The following is a 15,188-nucleotide window of genomic DNA, read 5'->3' as shown; positions in this document are numbered from 1 at the left end:
TCATGTAGAGTGTTTAGAACAGTTCCTATAAGTAAGTTAGCTGTGGCAGTGGGTTATGATGAACGGTGACAAAATGACTTTGAAAGAATACAAACGTGTCCTCTAAATAGATGATAGTGTTGGGGAATATAAAATTAAAAGAAGATGTAACCAATGTTTTCAAGTATTTAAAGGAAGTTATGTATAGTGACCAAAGAAGGTTTGTTTTATGTTACTGCAGGAAGCCAAACCAGAACCATTTGGAAGGAGCTATAATAGGAACAAAATTTGGGTCAAAAGCAAAATGACTCAGGCAGTGTTTCCAAAAGTGTGGTGTGCATGTCCCTTGTGGTACCCAAGATCACTTTTGGTGGTACACAAATACATATTAAAATAAATGCATGACTACTACAATTTAAGAACATTCCTTAGAAAACACAGAACTTGCAGAAATCTGTGATATTATTATTAGGCTATTACTAGGTGGTGGGCTTGAGTCTATTTAATAAAAAATAATATATAAATACTAGTATAATTGTTATGCAGATAAGGCAAATGTTGTAAAGCTTTCATGATTCTACCTTCCTGGTCAATTAATATTAGAGTTAAACTTTGAAATATTCCTTTAAGGGATAAACAGGGAACGAGGTGTAAAGGTCAGGAAGTTGGTTAGACTAGGTAAAACTGTGAAATACCTCTGACAAATCCTTAACTTTGAGCCTCTGTTAATTTAGAGAAAAAGAGGTATAATCCCACATCTATAGAACTCATGAAGTTGTATAGATTAAAAAAAAATTAACAATAAAAAAATGCCATAGAAGTATAACTGCAAGTAGGCTCCTGAACAGATCATGTTCCTCAATCTAACTAGAGTTGAATTGATGGGTAGAAAATGCCACTTTTGAATAATACTGTACAAGAGTCCAAATTTAACATCCGGAAGTACTTTAGGGAAGTCACATTATAATGGGTAGATTGTCTAAAAATCAAAAGTTAAGTGCTGTCTGAAGTTAGAATGACAGCTCAAATGTTTATATCTGTGAATGTATAAATCTTATATATTTTGTTATCAGTAGGAAAAAAAGCAGAGCCAGCTTGTTTTTTTGTGGTGAGGACCAATGCAAAATGATGTATCGTTCAAGTGTTTGTTTCTATTTGGATCATGTTGTGTTTCTCTCACCCCTCTCCTGAGGAAAACTAGATTATGTTTTTATTAGAATATACAGCTTTCAAAAGGAGAACAGACAGCAGAAGTATGGACTGATGCAAGCGGGTTTGAAATTTAAATTTGCTGTGATTAACCACATAACAGCCATGTTTGTAATCAAGAGCTTGCTCTACTTTTTGGGAGGAAAGAAGTTATGTTTATCTTTTAATTAAGAAAATTTACTCAGTAATGAAATTGTGTTTCTGAGGGCAGATATTCTAAATATACTGTATTAAGTCATGAAAATAGGAAACTTGAGTACATAATCAGTTCTTTTTTATGCTGATGGAAGTAAGTGGAGTAGATAACAGATTTATTTTGGATCTGGAAAAGGATTATGATTTGCGGGTATATTTCTCTGCCTAGTTTTGGCTTTTTAGAGCAAGAAATAAGAATTTCTTTAGTTTCACACCAAGAGAACTTTAACCTAAATATTTCCAGCTAATTTAGTATGTTTACCCGTCTCTTCCTCCAGCTGCAGTAATTCATATACCACAGCTGTAGCCAAGAGCCAATGCATAGGGGCATAACAATGCCAAAGAGAATGTCAGAATCTTCCTACTACTTTTTTATGGGTTAGAACCTAAATAAGACTATTGGTAACCCAGGACCAAATTGTAAAGTTACTTATATAGCAAAGGTCTTTTTCACAGGCTTATTATCTCCATGACAAAAATAAATGTATTTAAAAATATAGGGCAGCCCCAATGGCTCAGCAGTTTAGCGCCGCCTTCAGCCCAGGGCGTGACCCTGGAGACCCGGGATAGAGTCCCATGTTAGGCTCCCTGCATGGAGCCTGCTTCTCCCTCTGCCTGTGTCTCTGTCTCTCTCTCTGTGTGTGTGTCTTTCATGAATAAATAGAATCTTTAAAAATATATATATATAATCTAACGTGCATATTTACACACACACACACACACACACACACACATATATATTTATATATGTATGTCAAATAGCCAGTTCCTTACTTTTGAATGAGTTGTACTTTTTTATAATGTTTTATAAAACTTACATATCTGTAATTTAATATTCTAAGTACAGTTTTTATACAAGACCTCACTTTTTTTTTCTAAGTCATTTTCTAAATGAATTTGGAGGGGCATATTGTTTAAAGAAGTTTTCTTTAAAACATAATGAATAGTAATTTAATGATTTTCTTTTCTCACTGGGGGCTCTTGACAATTCTGAATCAGAGTTATAGAGGAAATTCTCATAAGAACACTGGTGGGAGGAATCCTTGGGTGGCGCAGCAGTTTGGCGCCTGTCTTTGGCCCAGGGCGCGATCCTGGAGACCCGGGATCGAATCCCACATCGGGCTTCCGGTGCATGGAGCCTGCTTCTCCCTCTGCCTGTGTCTCTGCCTCTCTCTCTTTCTCTCTCTGTGACTATCATAAATAAATAAAAATTTAAAAAAAAAAAAAGAACACTGGTGGGAAAGTGAGTACACACACCGTTGTTTAGTGTGATGGTAGCAGATTGTTTATTTCCATGACAGGGGATAGGAAATGTGTCACATGGTTTAGCCTCATCTGCAGTCAGTTCTATTTTTGGTTATGTAGAGATTTGGAATTTGAGAGTTGTCCAAAAAATAAGCAGAATAGCTCTTTACAGGATTCTAAAATTCCTCAGGTATGAGATAGTTGGAGAAATTTTCTAAATAATGTGTTCAAGCCTAGGAATGAGATGAAACCTTAAGATGCTATGAACATTTGTACATATTTTGACTATTTTAGTATTGAATAGCCTCAGCAAAGAATATAACAGCTAAGAATATAAACTGGTTATGATGTCATTAATTTTCTCAGTAGGTCAAGAATTGTGTGCCATGTTATTACTTCATTATCATAGTTTGACTTTAAATTTGATGAGAATAGTTTTATTTGCTTTATAAATGATCCAGCCTTCTACACTCATGAATGAAATACCATAAAACAAACATATTGGATTAATACCATTTAGATCATGCCTATAGATAAGTAGGAAGCCTAATTCTAAGACTGGTGCTTTTGAGTGTTTGGAGGCCTATTGACCATCTCCACACTTAATACAACTATAAAGACTTCAGTGAATTGATTCTTTTGTAGTCTGTACTTGTTAGCTTTTAAAATTGGTATTAGATTTTCCATAGTTGATCTCCCATCTCTTTGTGACCCTGAATTTTTAAGTCTTTTATAATCTTCGAAGACTTCCATAGCAAAGTTCTAAATGTCACTTCCACTCCTACCCTTACCCTAAACTAAAAATAGGTCAGGTAGGTTATATGTAATATATACAGCTAATGTACATGTAAGCTGCCTATACACACAAACACACAGGTAAGCTTATATATAAACTAATGTACAGATCAGGCAATCAGCTAGGCTGAAGCAATTGGAGCTCCTGAAAAGATTAAATCTGCAGTAATTCTAGCTAAATAAAGACAATAGACAGATGGAAATGAAGGTTTGTTTTGGTTTTTTTTTATAAAAGATTCTGATGTAAGCCTGGTATTTATTGACTTATTTTTTAAAGTGTAAATGACTAAGGGTTGACAAGTTGTTTTTCCCACTGTTATTATAAAGGAATTTGACTGTATTCTCACCTGTGGAGACACCGTTCTTTACATTAAAGCCTTATGTTTTGTAAAACTTCTATAATAGAATGTATTTAATGATATGAAATGTTTTCTTTTGATCTTTCCTTTATACTTTGGGGGGGGACTATATTTTTGATGACTTTCAATATATATTTTGATTTGAGATTTATTCAGAAAGTAAGTTTCCCAGGCCTAAAAAAATTCATGAAACATGGGTTAAGATCTTGACTTTACTAGTCATTTTTTTCCTTTTGGTTTATTGTTTTGATTTCATCTATTAATTCCAGAGTAAAAATACTCAATGTATATTCAGATCTGTGGGGAAGAGTTATTTAAAAGTATGTTGTAGATTTGATGAAATTGATAGTTTCTCATGGAGAATAAATAACAGTATTATTTTCCCTAAAGAATTAAGTAAACTGCTAATGTAGATTGAAATGCCTTTCTGCTTTATACTTTTATAGTATTTGACATATGTGCTATTCTATGATTATACTAATAATAATTTGTGTCTGAATCCCTCTTATCCCAGAGACAGATATATAAACACTTAGATAAGGATTATAAAGTGTGCCAAAAGAATTGAAAGCATTGTTAGCTATATCGTTAGTCATTTCTTCAACTAAGCATCTTTGAACTTGAATTAATTTCTTTACCTTCTATCTAAGCTCTACAAGCTTCAGAGTATCAGTTTAACGTTGTTATATCTTTTCATTCTTCTATGTCTTCCAGTACCTTCTCCAAGGCTTGGTGTAATGTGAATTGGATTTGAATAGCTATTTGTTGGACTGTGTCTGCTGTATCACTCTTTATAATTAGGAAAATAAGGATTTAATTCAGGTTGTTTCCATTCATTATTTGGGAAGCTATTTAACTGTAAGGAGTTATATATTACTATCCTGATCAGATGAAAGAAATATTTATTCATGACTTTGAGCATGAATGAGAATAAATGGTTTATTTCCTATTAATTTTATTTTTTGTACAATTCAGAAGAATATAGATATATATCTTAGATATAGTAACAGTGCTTTGTAAATGATAAAAAACCATGCAGATATTATATGGCAACATTGTCCTAGTTCTTAAAGTAGCACTGATTATCACATGCCCACTTAGCTTTTCATATCACGAATATTTGTATGGGTGGGCTTGTTTTTAGTTCTGACATTTTACAATTTGTCCTTTGTTTACATGCAGCAAGGAGTTATGGGCGAAGACGAGGTAATTCATTTCTGTTTGCTATGGTATAACTGTTTTTAATTGGGTTTTACTGATCAATGCTGTAATTAGCCTAGATTTTTTTATGCACTATCTGAACACTCACAGAAAAGTTATATTTTGATTTGTGTACTTGTCAAAGTTCTGAATCCTAAATCTCTTAACCTTTAAAGCACATTTTCATACTAATATAGTTATTTAATAAATGTCTTCCTTTTAAACTGTTCAGATTTTAACTATTTAATTTTTATACCTTTTAAAATAAAGCTGCTATTTATAGTTTAAGAAATATGTCTAATAAAGACTAGTGAAGGTGACATGCAATATGATTTTTCTAGTCTCTAAATCTATAACTGATTATCTATGGTATATAATTTACAACTCTAATAAGCTCTTGTTAACACTGATCTATAGAAATGATGTTGCTAATATTTCCTCTGTGTCTTCTAAGAATATGCTTTCCTTCTCCCTCTCTCTACATCATGTAGGCACACTCACACACTTGTTCACACCCTCTCTCTCCCACACCAGTCTTCCCTTCTGAGTTCTTGACTATCCTTAGGTTATAAGATGCTGGCCTACTAAACCTCTTTGGATAGCAGCTGACATGTTCTGTGGCTTAAACTTGGCTTCTCTTTCTCATATGCAGACTGGGAAGGAGAAAAGTAGATGGGATGAGAAGCAAAACTAACTTTACACCACTAGATTATCCTCTAAGTGCACAATAATCATGATATTTAAATAGCTGTTTTAAGTACCAAATGAATAAAAAGGATTTTCCTTGACCCCTAAAATCTCCCTTGAACCATGAAGGATAGAGAGTTAATAATAGTGCCTTTTGATAAATTTTATAAATATGTGCCAGTGCTTCAGTTTCTTTTCATGTAGTCATAAGTATGTGCATTTTGAAAACAAATAAGCTAAAACTTTCTGCCACCACTGACGACCGAAATGAATATATATATATGTATATATATATATATATATATATACACATATATATATATATATATATATTTCTAAGTAGTATTGCCAGTTTGTATGTCACATTGTCTGAATTTAACTTCATTTTTGGAATCTGGTTTCTTCAAATGCTTGACTGAATCTTTTGATTCTTTTAGTTCTCTGACTTAAATATAGAATATAGGAACTCAAAACTCCGAAAACTAAAGCTGAACAATCTTCTAAAGGTAGTTAGCAACTGAGAAAAGACGGGGAACAATTTAGAATTTTAGTACCTATTTTCACATCTATGGACTGTCCTATTTCAACTGTGCTATATTAATATGGAGCTTCAATTCTTTTGGAAAAACCTGCTTATCAACCTGTGATTTTTAGGTATTTTTGAAACTGTAGAGCAATTTAATTTAGGATCTTTTCCTTTTATACACTTTTCATCTTTTAACATTAGTAATTTATGTTTAATCTAATTTGGCTTACTCCAACATATGTATTATGATCTAGGAAGTTCTTAGCACGATATCAGAAAATCACATTGTTGTTTATCTTCTTTTATCTCAGTTTAATAATTACAGACTATGACTATAATATTATGAAAAAGCAAAATTTTTTCTTTTCAGATAGGAACTTACTACTCTTTATGGCTCTCAGAGGATAGAGATATATAAGATTTCCTCTACTTCAGAGCTGCCTGCCAGCTTTGGAAGAAAGAAGACTCTCATGTGGTTTTAAAGCTTCTGGAGAAGCTTTCTTTAGGACGAAACTGAGAGTTGTCACACTTACTTGGCTTAACATGGAGGGGTAATGCCTGAATTTTCCTCTCAAATTATATGGCATTAGTAATTTTTTAGTTGATCCTCTGTGAATAGTCAGATTCTGCTTTTAAAATTTCAATTTTGATGGCCAGATGAAAAGTATGCCCTTTAGAAATACCTATTGAGACATTTTATTTGAATTTGAAAGTACTTTGACACAGTAATAAAACATTAAAAAAAGAAAGAAACCCACACACATACCAAAGGAGTGACTCAGAAAGAACTAGAAGTAGCCTGGCTCTCTTCCTATTTTCTACTCATTTTTTCCCCTTTCTAGCTAGATACAGTATTATTATCACACTGATAACCTTTTAACTACCAAGATCCCCCTTGTATGGGCTTAGTATTTAACATTTTGTCCATCAAAGGAACTGCATTAATTTTATTCAATTATTTTTATTTTCTTAAAAAAAAAGTCTGATACATATCAAATCTGCTCATGTGGGATGTGTCACAATGAGTTGATATAATTCTTAACCAAAAATAGGACATAGCTCTTTATCAGTGCAGTGGTAGGTGAACAGTATTTTATCTTTACAAGATTGACTTTGTAATCCAGTTTAGGAAGAACTGTTTGTTCTTACTTGATACCTTTGACTCACCTTTAAACCCAGGCACAGAGGAGATGTTTTCATTGAAAAGATTTCCCACTTGACTGCAGTCAAACCAAATTACCACCAAATGACTTTTATATATTTTAATTTCCTTAATAATGTCAAGAACTGTAAATCAAGCTGGTTGTAGATATTAATATATGAAATATATCTTATGAATATTCAAAATTAATTATACTGGAAGTAATTAAGAAAGAGCAAATATTTCTTTCCCTGTTTTTCAATTGGGACCTGTCCCAACTCCTGTGTATCTCTATATTCTGGGGGCCAGGATTAGGAAGGAGAAAGAGTCTCTTATGGGGAGCTGACTTTCACATATGGAAAACTGTCTTTAAAAAAAAAGATTTTATTTATTTATTCATGAGTGACACAGAAAGAGAGGGAGAGACAAAGGCAGAGAGAGAAGCAGTCTCCATGCAGGGAGCCTGATGTAGGACTCCATCCCAGGACTCCAGGACCACGCCCTGGGCCAAAGGCAGCCGCTCAACTGCTGAGCCACCCAGGTGTCCTGGAAAACTGTCTTTTGTATTTATTGTCTGTCCAACATTTCTTCTAAGAGTGAACATACTGGTCTGGGGTTGAAGTAGGGTGGGAGTGTAAAGGGAGATGTGAAATGTAATTTAAGTTTTGTCTCTCCACTTCAAATATTTTTATATTGCAATCTGTCCCTATTTAGTAAAGGATTAAAGGGCTACTGTGCTCCCAAAGGAACAAAAATATATAGGATATTTTAAATAATGGAAATAAAGCCTATTTTCGTTAATAGGGCTAAACCTCACAATGCAGTCTGTTCTAGCAGGTAATCCCAAAGCTTGAGTTAGTGGATTGTATATGGAATGAAACAGGAGAAATGATCTTAAAAGAGAATGACATTTTGGAAGTTTATGGAGAAGTTGGATTTATTTATACTATGTAGCCATTCAGATTTATGCACCATAATAAACAAGAAATTATTAATAATACAGTATACCATCTATTGCTATCATATCCTTTTATGGTATATTCAAGGCTGAAATTCTTCATCTTTGATAAATACTTTTGATAACTATAAGAGAATGAGCAGAATCTCCCAAGCATGAAAAAAAGCCAGAGACAGAGGTCAACAAACTGTGGCCAACAAGCCAAACTTCCTATTTTTATAAACAAATTTTTATATTAGAACACAGCAATGCCCATTCACTTTTTGTCTGGTTGCTTGGGAGCTACAGTGATGATAGAGTTGAGTAGTTACAATAGTACATATAACAGTGTGGACTACAAAGTCTAAAAAATTTATTATCTGGCCCTTTACAGAAAAGATTGCTTACCCCTTCTCGAAGAGGCTGACTCTACCTACTCTGCACCTATACCAATTTCTAAAAGAAATAAAGTTGTAGTGAACTTGAAATACATCTAGAAATTAATTTACAAAGACATTACTAGGCTCTAATTGATTATTAGAATTAAATATATTATCCATCCTCCATGAGATGAACCTATTATTGGCGCAAAATCTATTCATAAGAGACAGAGAGAGAGAGGCAGAGACACAGGCAGAGGGAGAAGCAGGCTCCATGCAGGGAGCCTGACTTAGGATCCCAGGTCTCCAGGATCACAGCCCCAGGCCGAAGGCAGGAGCTCAACCACAGAGCCACCCAGGCGTCCCCTGGGGCAAAATCTTTCTAGGTGATAAGGGTACCTTAGAGCTTCTTCCTTAATTCTTTGGAAAAGTATCCCTTTTCAGTGATTCTATCTGATTAAACAGATGATGCTTAAGAGAGTTTAGTCTTGGATCTACCTCTTGTTTTGATAGTTTTTTTTATCCTTTCATATTAAATAAAAACCATGCTATCATATTGGTAGATTTTCTACTCCAGTAGAGTGACTGCTAGAATCTTAGAAGAGGGGAAGAATATTGATATCCTTAATTTATATGGTTTAGAACATCTAGTAAATGAAAGTAAAGGATAACACATTTGAGATCAAAGAACTATGCTTAGATTCAAATTGTAAATTGCCTCATTTTTGTACAAATGTTTTTCTTTTCTTTTCCTACCTCCCCTTTTGATATGTTGAAAAATTTCTTTAATCTGGTCTTCTGAAATAAGATCAAAATCTGAAAAAGTCAGTATAGCTTTGGTTTGGGCGTATTAATATAGCCACCAAAGTAAAGTTAATAATTGCTTACAACCCTTCTTAATGTAGGCATGTGTGCAGTATGTACCTGCCCACACCAACACACCCAGGTGTTGGGGGCACCTGTCCATCTTGGTCACACAAGCAACCCAGTCGTAATTTAGACTCTTGCCCTGTCTTTGGTATAGGAAGCTCATCATGTAGCTTTTATTATTTAATGGAGTAAACATTTTTTATGGGGATATAGAGAAGTCTCAAGCATTCTCCAGTCCTTTTTATTAAAATATTTTGAAGTGAGTAATTTGAATCCTAATTATCCATAACAAATGAGGCTCATGTTTGTCGTAGTAACTATGCTTTATAGGTAGAAGATAATTTATAGGCAGAAGTATTATCCCTCCTTTATAGGTAGAAGGCAATACTGAAGCAAAAGTTACAGGCACTTTCAAAAGGCCAGATGAAGGTAAAATAAAGAAAACTGGAGACATCATTAGCTATGTGCTCAAAAGACCTACTTACAAATAAAAGTAAAATACCTTACAGTAAGTTACTTGTCACCTAAAATGTACAATAAAAACTATAAAGGTAAAATAGTAGTTACTCTAATCTTGGTTATAACTAATCTCATATTGCATTGTATTAATTTTCATGTTCATGTATATGCATGTGTTACATATGTATGTATGTTTACACGTACATAGTACAAACAAATATGGGTGTATATACATTTTAAGTTAGAATCACTTAAGTAGGATTCCTTTTAACAGTTCATCCTTGTTACCTTGTAGTATGGTCAAGAATTTTGAGTCAAGATTTTCATAACAATAGCTAGAGAATATAAATGAGGTGTTTAATGTCAAGATCAAATGATAATTTCAAAAATAGGGAAAAAGTTAACCCTTCAAACAATGCAACTGTAATTATAGTTTAAAATTTTTTTGACTGGGGATGCCTGGGTAGCTCAGCGGTTGAGCGCCTGCCTTTGGCTCAGGGCATGATTCCGGAGTCCTGGGATTGAGTCCCACATTTGGCTCCCTGCTTGGAGCCGGCTCCTCCCTCTGCCTAGGTTTCTGCTTCTTTGTGTGTATGTGTCTCATGAATAAATAAATAAAATATTTTTAAAAAATAAATTCTTTTGACTGTAGGGTTTTTAATCAATATCCTTTTTCATTGCTGGTTTAAACAGCATGGAAATCTCATCTTTTGAGATTATCTGGAGGAAAAAAAAAACAGTTTTAACTATTATGGTAAGAACCTTAGGAACAACCATATCTGGTTCTTCTTTTAAAAGAAGAAAAAAAAGAAAACATTTGAAAATTTCATAAATAATTGCTTTTTTAGATACTTAAAAACTTCAGTCTCAAAGGAAAGTTGTAAGATTGTATAGAAGGGAAATTATGTCTCAGTAGTTATTTCTTTTTTATTGGTAAATAGAATCATTGTGTAAATATACCACAATTTGTCCATTTCCCAAATATTGACAGGCTTTTGAGTTTTCCATTTGGGACCTGTTATAAATAAAACTACCATAAACATTTTTATACTCGTTTTCATGTTTGTGTGTACATAGCACTCATTTCTCTTAGATGTATAACTAAGAGTGAAATTGCTAGTTCATAGAGTAAATGTACATTTAACTTTATTAGAAACTACCAACTAGTTTGCTAGTTTTATACTCCAGTAGAGTATAAGATTTTGTATTGTTAGCTTTTTAATTTTACAGATTCTGATAGGTATTGGAAGTGACATCTCAATTATATGCTTATAACCCATCCATTGTATTAAGTTTCAGTACAAGTCTTTTGCCCATTTCACTTAAGAGAGTTCTTTACTAGGATTATGTCCTATTTTCTAGTGGTTGCCTTTTCACTTTTACTATCTTTTGATAAGCAGCAAAATATTTAATTTTGATAGAAGTCCAGTTGTTTTCATTTATCATTAGTGCCTTTTGGTCCTAACAAATTACTGCCTATCCCCAAATATCATGAAGAAATTCTAGAAACTTTGTTGTTTTATCTTTCACATTTAAGTCTTGAATTCATTTTTAGTTTGGTGTGAGAATAGGGATCAAGATTCCTTTTTTTTTTCTCCCTCCAGCTGGATATCCATTGGTTCATAACCTTGAAAAACATCAAGTGACTGTAAATGTGTGGGTCTGTTCCTGGACTCTGTTTTGTTCCAGTTAGCTATTTGCCTGTCTTAACATCAGTGTTACATTCTTAATAATCATAGCTAACTACTAGTAAGTCTTGAAATCTGATCGTATAATCAATCCTCTGACTTTATTCTCTTGTATGAACTATCTTGAATCCTTTGATTTATCATAAATTTCACAAGAACCTGAAAATATATCCTAGTTTCAGATCAAAAGAGAGAGAGAGAGAGAGAGAGAGAGAGAAAGGTAATTTAATTTTGGTTGAAAACTGTTGTTAATTAAGTATTTTAGTCCAAGTTATTTAAAATCAAATTTTACTTCTGTCAACATATATAATTTTACCTTTATTAAGGTAAAATTGCCACTTATTTTCATGCACTAAATATATGTGTGTATCATTCTTAGCATGTTTAAAGTGTACTACACATGAAAGATGTCATTATTTAGTGGTTCTCCTTTTAGAGTCATATATTACCTTAGATTATAGGAAAAGATAATTGGCAAGATAAAAAGTGATATTTTTGTTGATACATACTCAGTTAACTCTTCTTTTAAAAGAGTAATTAATTCCATAGCTTAAACATAGATTAGAGATTTTTGATAATTATTAACTATAATCTATTTGTTATAGTTAAAACTGTATTATAGTTACTAATATAGAATCATTGTTAAAATGTAGCTATATTATGAATATGCTTACAGTATTATAATTAACACAGAAAGTTTAAACCCTTTTTGGATCACCTCTCTTACGTAGTGATTTCCTTTGTCACTGCATTTAGTATTTCTTTTTTTTTTTTTTTTTTTAATTTTTATTTATTTATGATAGTCACAGAGAGAGAGAGAGAGGCAAAGACATAGGCAGAGGGAGAAGCAGGCTCCATGCACCGGGAGCCCGACGTGGGATTCGATCCCAGGTCTCCAGGACCGCGCCCTGGGCCAAAGGCAGGCGCTAAACCGCTGCGCCACCCAGGGATCCCTGCATTTAGTATTTCTATTTAGATCCTAAGTATTTATGATCCAAATTTTTTCCTCAAGATAAAATATTATATTCATGGGACTGCTAAATTCATATGTGTGTTAGGGCACTTTGGAGTGAAATAATTTCCAATGTTTTGACATGCCTGAAATAAGTATAAAATTTGGATTTGTAATTTTTCTATTAAAAACTAGTTGATATGCATGTTTTCTGCCTCATCGTATTCCTTTTAAAATAATTATTTAAAGTCCAACCTTAGAAATTGAACCAGTTATTCACAATATTATTTGTAATGGATCTTGATGAGGTTTGTTTTCTTAGATGAAATGGTTAGATAAAATATTTTTGAAGGGCTTTCTTTCTAATGATTACACAGACTATTGACCTTTGTTTTACATTGGTCCTTATTTCTGATAACAAAGGTATTGGAAAGGTTAAATTAGTATTCACAAAGTTACTCAGTGAACATGGACATCTTTCAAAGCATCTTACTTGAATTTGAATCTGTACAATAATTCCTTATTCCTATATAAACATGATCTTCCTCCCTGTTTTTGGTGTTAGAAACTTCAAATTCTTATTTCCAGCATCCAGCTAGCTACAGTTCACATATAGCCCCCTTCCTTCTCATTCCAACCTCAGTTCTCTGCAGGCCATCACATTCCACATTGTCTTTATTTATATCACCTGTATCATTATTTGTCATATTTTTCAAGATGATATATTAATAATATTTTAATTTGAATATTGTATATGTTAAGGCAACATACTTTGGATTCTGTGCATCATCCCATCTAAAAAACCAACAAACCTTTCATTCTATCTAGAAAGAAAAACAATTTGTCTACCTTCTTACTTTCTTTTCCCTTCTCTAATAAACTTCTAAAGAATCATCTTTTGATGTCTTTACTTTATAAAACTATGTGCAGCATGACTCTCCTCCAACTTTACTAAAATCGCTTACCTTTGAAGATCATGCATGTCCTCAAACAGTTGTCATTTTTTAAAATGATTATCTTAACATTTCACACCATTACTTCATGGCTTTTTTTTTTTTTTAACTTTTATCACATTTTTCTTTGGCACTCTGTTAAAATAGTATTTTGGCTTCTCTTGTACTTTTCTTACCACTCCTGTCTTGAGCTTCTTGAATGTTCTGTTACTTCCTTGTAAGCTTCTCAAGGAACTACCTTATCATTTCTCTCTGGAATTGTCATCAGTGATATGACAAAGAACCTTCAACTGTCTCCTCTGTAAAGTTCACCTTCTTCTCAAAAATGTGGCTTATTTCCTTTCTCCACTCCATTTGCAACCTCCCACCTTACATTTAGTTCTGAACACCCTCTCAGCCCCATGCAGTTTCATATTTCTACCCTTCCTTTTTTTTTTCTTTCAAGGTTTTACTTAAATTTCTGTTTCTTAATATCCAGTGTAATACTGGTTTTCATGTGCAGAACTTAGGGATTCATCACTTCTATATGACACCTGGTGTTCATGACAAGTACCCTCCTTAATCCCCATCACCTATTTAACCCATCCTTCTGTCCACCTCTCCTCCATCGACCTTCAGTTCTCTGTAGTTAAGATTCTGTTTCCTGGTTTGCCACTCTTAATTCCCCCCATGTTTATCTGTTTTTTTTTCTTAAATTCCACATATGAGTGAAATCATATGGTATTTGTTCTTGTCTGACTGACTTATTTCACTTAGCATAATGCTTTCTAGCTCCATCCACATTGTTGCAAATGTCAAGATTCCATTCTTTTTGATGGCTTAATACTCCATTGTGTATATACATGGAATATATATACTATATATATTGTATACATACACACACACACACACACACACACACACACACACAATGGCTTCTTTATCCATTCATCAGTCGATGGTTATTTGGGTCTTTCCATGATTTGGCTATTGTTGATAATTTTGATATAAACAGTTGCTTCATGTATCCCTTTGAATAAGTGTTTTTGTATCCTTTGGGTAAATACCTAATAGTGCGATTGCTGAATCATTTAATTTTTAGAGGACTATCCATACTGTTTTCCAGAGTGGCTGCACCAATTTGCATTTCCACCAACAGTGTAAGAAAGTTCCCCTTTCTCCACATCCTCACCAATACCTGTTGTTTCTTGAGTTGTTCATTTTAGCTGTTCTGACTGATGTGAGATGATATCTCATTTTAGTTTTGATTTGCATTTCTCTGATAATAAATGATGTTGAGTAACTTTTCATGCATCTGTTAGCCAGCTATATGTCTTCTTTGGGAAAAGTCTATTTTGAGTCTTCTGCCCATTTTTTAACTCGATGGTGTTTTGCATGTTTTATAAGTTCTTTACATATTTTGGATACTAACGCTTTATCAAATATGTCCATGTCATTCGCAAATATCTTCTCCCATCCCAAATGTTGCCTGTGCATTTTGTTGTTTCCATATCTACCCTTTCTTAATACCAGGTTGTGATCTTTATTGTTCTTATATTTAATTAATGATTCTTATTATTCATCTTCTGACACTTGCTTTTAGTTCTTCCTTTCCATTGTTTTTGTTTTGTTTC

General features: G+C 33.2%; 1 protein-coding gene across 24 annotated transcripts in view; it reads left to right on the top strand.

Moving 5' to 3' along the window:
* CPEB2 (cytoplasmic polyadenylation element binding protein 2) overlaps nucleotides 1-15,188 on the top strand; it is a 68,533-nt gene that overhangs the window by 34,058 nt on the left and 19,287 nt on the right. For 14 of the 24 annotated variants that reach the window (XM_025438452.3, XM_025438449.3, XM_025438447.3 and 11 more), the window contains one exon: nucleotides 4,965-4,988. The exons of the other annotated variants lie outside the window; for them this stretch is intronic. In XM_025438452.3, coding sequence (XP_025294237.3) covers nucleotides 4,965-4,988 — 24 coding nt within the window. The remainder of the gene's footprint in view (nucleotides 1-4,964; nucleotides 4,989-15,188) is intronic. 24 annotated transcript variants of the gene reach the window in all.

Source organism: Canis lupus, chromosome 3 (genome assembly GCF_003254725.2).
Source record: "Canis lupus dingo isolate Sandy chromosome 3, ASM325472v2, whole genome shotgun sequence".
NCBI classification, from domain to species: Eukaryota; Metazoa; Chordata; class Mammalia; order Carnivora; family Canidae; genus Canis; species Canis lupus.
Note: the sequence above shows the minus strand (reverse complement) of the source record. Positions and strands in the feature narration are given on the sequence as shown.